Here is a 7,091-nt window from a genome sequence, read left to right as displayed (position 1 = left end):
AGGGGAGGGTGAGGGAGAGAGGAAGGTGAGGGGGAGAGGAGGGTAGGGGGAGAGGGGAGCGGAAGGAAGATAAATAGTCTAAAAAATCAGTTTGCTTTGCTAACTGACTATTACAAAAATAAAATAAACAAAATGAGGTCATCGGCTGTAGACATACACCTACACAGTAAGTTAGGTAGAACTAAACCAAAATGCACAAATAATGCAGAAACTGCTATGAGTTGACAGAGGGCAGCTAATTATTTGCTAACGATTCCATCAGTCTTTATATATGGCTTGTTTGGCAAGAAGGCCACTCAATCAAGATGAGTTAAGATTTAATTGTCCTTTAAGAGTATCCACAGGCCTTTGTGTTCTCTCTGTTACAGAAACGTATTTTCTTTCACACTGAAGAGTTGATTTAGAAACAGGAATATAAAACTGTTCCATCGTAAAGAGGTGGCTGTTTTTTAAACAATATCCCATTTGCTTGTTACAAAAAGGCGTAATCTGCAAATATATAAAAAGTCCCCAGGCGTCCTCCTGTGTCACTTAAGGAATGCTTTGTAGAGCAGCAGTGAATGGCTTGTCTCACGTTCATTTTCTAAACAAAATATGAGGTCCCTGAGGTTGACCCGCGTGATTCTTTGCCGCGTGAACTGTCTGGGGGCTCCGACCCCCGAGCTGCCTGGGACCACCGAGCCGGGGCCCGACCCCTGGTGACAAAAACGGAGAAGACAGGGTGTTAGTGGGGCCCAGAGTGGGGCTTGAAATGGGGGCCTGTGTGTCTGAACCAAGTACCCCGATTCCAGAGGAGGCCAGGCCTGGCACGGGCTCCCTCCGGTAGGCCCACAGCTGGAGCTGAGGTGCTGTCCAGGGTCCTGCCAGGGCAGGGGCAAGGGTAGGAGGCCCCATGCTGTGCCTTCAGGACAGGGCACACTCAGACACTGCCCAATGCCCCACAGTGCTCAGACCTGCTCCTGGGGCTGAGGATGGACCAGGGGGTGGCACCCACCCAAGGCAAATGGCTGAGTGGCCCCAGGGCCACCCTCCATGTGACCACAGCTAGACTGCATGTGGACTCAGCTGGGGTACAAAAGCCACACTGGGTCCCTGTGTGTCATCCTGCTTGGCCGCTGAATTCCTGCACTGGGAGGGCTGGGGTCGGCTAGGACTGGGCATGCTGGGTCAGCTGCGAAGGCTGGGTTGCTCAGTGGCTCCCACTGTGATCCCTGGGCCTCTGGCTGGGCCCTGGCTGCACAGACCCTGCCTCCGTCAGCCCCTCCAGGTGACCAGGTGTCTCCCGAGCTGCCTCAGATGTGTTCCTGCTTGGAGAAGCATAGCTGCTGGGTGCCAGCTCTTGTGGAGAGCTCTGGTGGTTTCAGCTGATGACACCTGCACGACACCGCCTAGCGGGGCACACGCCACACACACATACCACCGCCCAGTGGGGCACGCGCCACACACACACGACACCGCCCAGTGGGGCACGCGCCACACACACACAACACCGCCTAGCGGGGCACATGCCGCACACACGATATCGCCCAGCGGGGCACGAGCCACACACACACGGCACCGCCCAGCGGGGCACGAGCCACACACACACACACACACGGCACTGCCCAGCGGGCAACACGCCACACAACTCCCAACGGCTGTGGTTTCCCCATTTGGCATGAAAACTAAGGTCTGCTCTGATGGTGAAAGCTGCTCATGTATATTTAAGTACAAAGATTACAATGGCATCTTTACAGCACGTTCTCAACCAAAGTTGAGATGCTGGAAGTAGCTGATTCTGCTCTGCACGCCACTGGGAGCCCTGCCGTGAACAGCCACAGGCGACGCCCGGGCTGCCCTGATGTGGCACCCCTCATCCCGTCCTTCCTCCCGTCCCCGCTCTGCCACTTTCAGTTCAGGCTGGGAGCATGGCTGCCTTGTGTGATGGCATGCAAGTGTGACTCTGACCTACTACATTTTCTTTATTCCTGTGAGATTCAAACAGAAGAGGGCACCTGTCTCCCTTCAGACGCCCTGCACTGTGAGGGCCCTTCTTCAGACCTGCCCCGGGTCCCTCTGCTACTGAAGCCTCCGCGCGCTCCACACTAGCTCATTACAAACTGATCCTCACCTGGGGCCAGGCCTCCCAAAAGAGAACTCAGACGGGGCGAGTGACAGGGTGAGGGCGGGGCTCTCACATGCACCACCCTAACAGGCTGTGTGACCCAGTGACACCTTCTATACATTCCAGACTGTGTTTGATGCTTCTACCTTCAAAATAGTTCAGCTGCCAAAAAAGAGGACTGGGGTGAAGGTGAGACACTCATCCCAGGTGCGCAATTTAAGGGCTGCTGAGGGTCGGAAATCAAGATATTCTAATGCCAAGTGTCAGCACCAATCAAGGGGAGGGGTGAGACCAACCAAGGGAGGGGGCGAGACGGTGCCTGCTGGGGGCTGAGGCCACTCTCAGGTCCCAGCACACTGAGAAACTGATGGCAGGCCCTGCTTCTGCGCCAAGCTCTGAAGGTGCACTATGAATGAAAAACATAACTTCTCCAGATTCTGAGTTTTATAAATACAACTAAATTTTTCTTAAATCTAAAAAAAGAAAAGAAAAGAAAAATGCAAATTAACCTGATACTCCAGTTGCCTCTCTCTACACCGCACATTGCCGCCTTCTCCCCAGTCCACCTTGCCCCAGGCAGAAGGGGTCCACACTCTGTCTTTCCCATAGGGTCTTTGCTCGCAGAATTCTATGTGGATTCTGGCTACCGCAGAGGGTCTGCTGCTAAACTGCTCTGAAGATGGAGTGGAGCTCTTGTGGGAACCTCCCCCTCACTTCTCAGGACTGGGGCTGCCACTGGCCCAAGGCCTTCTGTGCCCAACCCACACGGCAGAGGCAGCGGCTTTCCTTCCTAGGTTCATCCAAACCCCTCATGGGCTGTGCCCGTGGTGGGCGCAGCAGCCCGGTGGGGGGTGGCAGTCAGGGACTGGTCACAGAGCCTGCTGGGAGGAAAGTGCTTAGTGGGGGCTCCCAGCTCCCATGGGACACCTGAGGACGAAGTGCCTGCGGGGACCAGGGCCAAGGCACCCATGGCCACTCTAGGGGGACTGTGGCACATGCAGGTGCGATGGTCACTCTAGAGGGCCTGTGGCCCATGCAGGTGTGATGGCGCAAAGCAGGGCCTGGGACGACAGACAGGTCCACCAAGGCCAGCGTCGACATGGAGCCCTGGGAGCCTCGGCGTAAACAACTCCAAACACAGGGGCTTGGGGTTTTTCAGATGCAGGCACTGGGATTAGAAAATGAGCAAGCAAACTAAAATCCCCACCACCCTGGACATACCACACGAACCCTCCCTTTGCAGGTCTCCACCTCTGAAACATGGCAGACACCCCCTGCCCCGTCACAGGGCTCTTAAAGGCATCAAATTAAAGTTGGCGATCTCTCCACTGCACAAGCGCCACAGGGACTCAGTGTTGAAGCCAAATGCAAAGAGTCGCCATCCGTGGAACCGCCTGGTGAAGGGTCTGTGCCGCCCGAACGTCAGGCCCCGTGCCGTCAGCACCTGGGGGCTGTCCGGGAGCAGAGCATCTGCTTCTGAGGTGGGAGCCCCTTGGCCCGTCCTTTACTCCGCCACAGAGCCCCAGCGGAGCAATGGGTGGAGAACGCTGTGCCCACAGCCGCCCGGGCAGCGGGTCACAATGGCCCGTGCCGCACACGCTCCAGCCAGCTCAGCCCCGAACGCGTGCAAGCCCTCTCCGTACCTAAGCATTTACGGGGTGTCACACACACGAGGCAAGGTCACTGGCAGCACATTTCGAAGAACAGCAGTAGTAACAAAAACACTTGGACACACAACTTAGAAAGTTAGCATCACTCCCGGGAGGCTGAAGACAACATGGCTGCCGAGCTGACGTCTCCCAGCCTCTCTTCCAAACACAGTTCAGCACAAGCAAGGAACACAGGTCTACACCAGCATCACCGTCTGCACAGGACGAGGTCGCCTCGACTTCACAATCACTGCAAGTCGGCGCACGGTCATTACACGCCCGAGCCTGATCCCGCCAGTCCCTCCCCTGCAAGGCCGCGGTGGGGCGGGGCGGGGTGGGACAGGGGTCCGTGGGAAGTCACTGCTGAAAGGCTAAGGCACCCCAAGTCCGAGCGCCTGAGAGGTGCCCAGGAAGCTCAGCACGGACCATAGGGTAGAGACCACGGAGCACAAGACGGGAAGGGGTTGTCAAGGCAACACGGCGTGTCGTGAGAGGAGCCCTTTGGCCGCTGGGTGCTGAGGCAGAAAAGAAGGAAAAGGGGAAGTTCCGGGTCCTGCGGGAAAGGGCTGGGAGAACTGGAGGACGTTCGAGACCCGGACTTCCCCATGCGGCCAGCAGAGGGCGCCAGGAACCCACAGACCGGACAAACACCCCAAGGCCACCAGGAGGAAGGGACAGAGGCAGCAAAGCCACCCAGAGCCACAGGAGAGTCAGAGAAGAGTCAGAAAATGGGGGCTCCGCACACATCAGAAACCCACCCTGGAACAAGGAAACTAACAACGCTCTCAATACAGGAAAATCTGCTGAAGTGTGCAGGTAAGGATATGAAAATCACCTCAAATCAGAATCTCAAAAACTAGGAGGCACATTTTTATAAAAACAATACAATTACAAATACAACACCAAAAGGAAGTAAGAGTTGACTGGACTTAAGAAAGAAATGGAAGGAAGAGACAAAATTATCTCTGAAATGAATAAACTGCCAACTGTTCGAGGGAGGGGAGGCAGTGAAAATGCAGCAACGAACCCACTAGAGGCAGGAAGCCAACAGGACAGAGCCGAGACGCAGAAAGGAGGAATAAGGTCAGGAGAAAACAGGGCAAACGAGAGCTGGATAATCTCCCTCTCAGACGGAGTGGGACATTCACACCATGACATTCGCAAAAGACAGCAAACCCACACCCGGAGGAGACACTAACCCCCACACCCACCCGAGGAGACACCAAACCCACGCCCACCCGAGAGGAGACACCAAACCCACACCCACCCGAGAGGAGACACCAAACCCACACCCACCCGAGAGACACCAAACCCACGCCCACCCGAGAGACACCAAACCCAACACACTGAGAGGGCCCACTGGGTGGCGGACTCTGAGATGCAACCTCATACACTAGGGGCTCTCCGAGCCAACAGCAGGGCTGCCAAGGAGGAAGAGAAGAGAACCCATGAAGGGGAAGGAACCAGCCTCCACAGTTCCTCCCGGCCCCTTCCCAAGGCAAGAACAGAAAAGACTTGTGAGCCAGCCACGCCGCCTGCGCTCAGGGCCCAGAAACAGCCTCAGGAATGGGAGGAAGAGCCTCATCTACTGGGCGGGAAACTGCAGGGAAGAGACATTCTCAGGCTCCGAGGGAGGCAGAGGCAGGAGAGGGAGGCTGAGGACCACAGTGTGCCTCCCATGGAGTCCTGTCACTAAAAGGCAGAGGAAGAAGCCACAAGAGCTCACACATGCCGATGGCCAACAGTGGAGCTGCCAGGCCTGTGCAAACCGCTCGACTGCAGCGCGAACAGTCCCGTGAGACACAGGAGACCAGGGCGTCGTCAATAGTTTAAGTACAAAAGTAACCAGGAAGACACAGATACGAACCTTCCTAAATACAAAAAAAAAAAAAAAATCAATTAAAAGAGCAAAGAACAAACATCTCAGAGAAAAAGAAACACAGCAAATATTTAAAATTCAGGCCAGGCAAGGCGACCTGTAATCTCAGCGCTTTGAAAAGGGAGGCCGAGGCAGGAGGATTCCCTGAGGCTGGTAGTTTAAGACCAGCCTGGGGAACATAATGAGACCCCATTCCTACAAAATATTCTAAAAATTAGTCAGGTACAGTGCTGTGTACCTGTGGTCCCAGGCTACTGGGGTGGCTGAGGCAGGAGGATCCCTCTTAAGTCCAGGAAGTCAAAGCTGCAGTGACCTATGATCATGCCACCACACTCCAGCCTTGGTGACAGTGAAACCATGTCTCAAAAGATAAATAAAAATTTACATAATTATAAAATATTATGATAGAGTCAAGACAAAACATGTCAATTATATCAATAAAGGCAAATAGGCTTAACTCATCTATTAAAAGAAAAAGATTTTCAATTCGGCTCATAAACTGAGACCAAACCATATGCTACAGAGAGACACAGAAAACAAAGTGATTCAGAAGGTGAAAGGAAAGGGAGGATCCCAGGGATTATAGGCTGGGGGACAAGAAAGACACCCAGGGTAACGGGTGTCACAAAGACAGATGCTTTTCTAATGCAAAAAGTTACAGCTGCCAGTGAAGATATGACACGTGGATATTAATGCACCAAACAACACAGCAGCCCCTACCAATAAAAACGCATGAGATGTGAGGAGACACAAACATGCTAGTGGCAGTCATGGAACAGCACGCCCGCCGCAGGACAGATCAAGTGGACAAAACTAAGCCAGCAGCCGGGAGACTGAGCGACCTCATTGAGGGGCGGCTCGGGATGCCCACCTGCTCATCACGTGCCTCGGCCCTACGCACCCACAGCACATCCACAGATGCTGACTGCACCACCCAGACCAGCAAACACAAGAACTATGACAACACACGTGTCCCACATGTGAGGCTGGGAAAAAGTTGCCTCTCTCAAACGCAACGGGGGGAATTGACAAAACCTAACGGAAGTGCACACACTTCAATCCCTCAACTCAGCAATCCCATCTCTCAGAACTCAGCCCCAACGGTAGGCCTCCAACAGTACGAAGACACACACGTACAAGGTTACTCTTGACAGCATCGCCTGTCACCATGTCAGTAACCTAGAGGGTGAGAAGCTACGGGACATCAGCACAATGAAGTGCCACCCAGCTGGGAAAGAGAAAGCTCTTGATGCAGTAACATGAGGGCAGTGCCCGGGAACTCCATTAGCTGCAGAGAGCGACAGTGTCACTGACCTGTGCTGCACTGCCAGGGAAGGAAAAAGATGCAGGAGCTCATCTGTTTGCATGGTAAGTGGAAACAGGGTGCAAAAATGGAGGGATGGGGGCAGGGCAGGAGGGAGGGTGCAGCAGGAGGAGGGAGGGTGCAGCGGGAGGAGGG

At 54.4% G+C, this 7,091-nt stretch overlaps 1 protein-coding gene across 1 annotated transcript in view; it reads right to left on the bottom strand.

Moving 5' to 3' along the window:
* Positions 1-52: 52 nt before the first annotated feature.
* The window catches only part of TAF4 (TAF4 RNA polymerase II, TATA box binding protein (TBP)-associated factor, 135kDa), an 84,079-nt gene continuing 77,040 nt past the window's right edge, over positions 53-7,091 (bottom strand). The window contains exon 15 of the mRNA XM_011934496.1: positions 53-695. Coding sequence (XP_011789886.1) covers positions 528-695 — 168 coding nt within the window. The 3' untranslated portion in view covers positions 53-527. The remainder of the gene's footprint in view (positions 696-7,091) is intronic.

Source organism: Colobus angolensis, unplaced genomic scaffold (genome assembly GCF_000951035.1).
Source record: "Colobus angolensis palliatus isolate OR3802 unplaced genomic scaffold, Cang.pa_1.0 Scaffold136, whole genome shotgun sequence".
Lineage (NCBI taxonomy): Eukaryota > Metazoa > Chordata > Mammalia > Primates > Cercopithecidae > Colobus > Colobus angolensis.
Note: the sequence above shows the minus strand (reverse complement) of the source record. Positions and strands in the feature narration are given on the sequence as shown.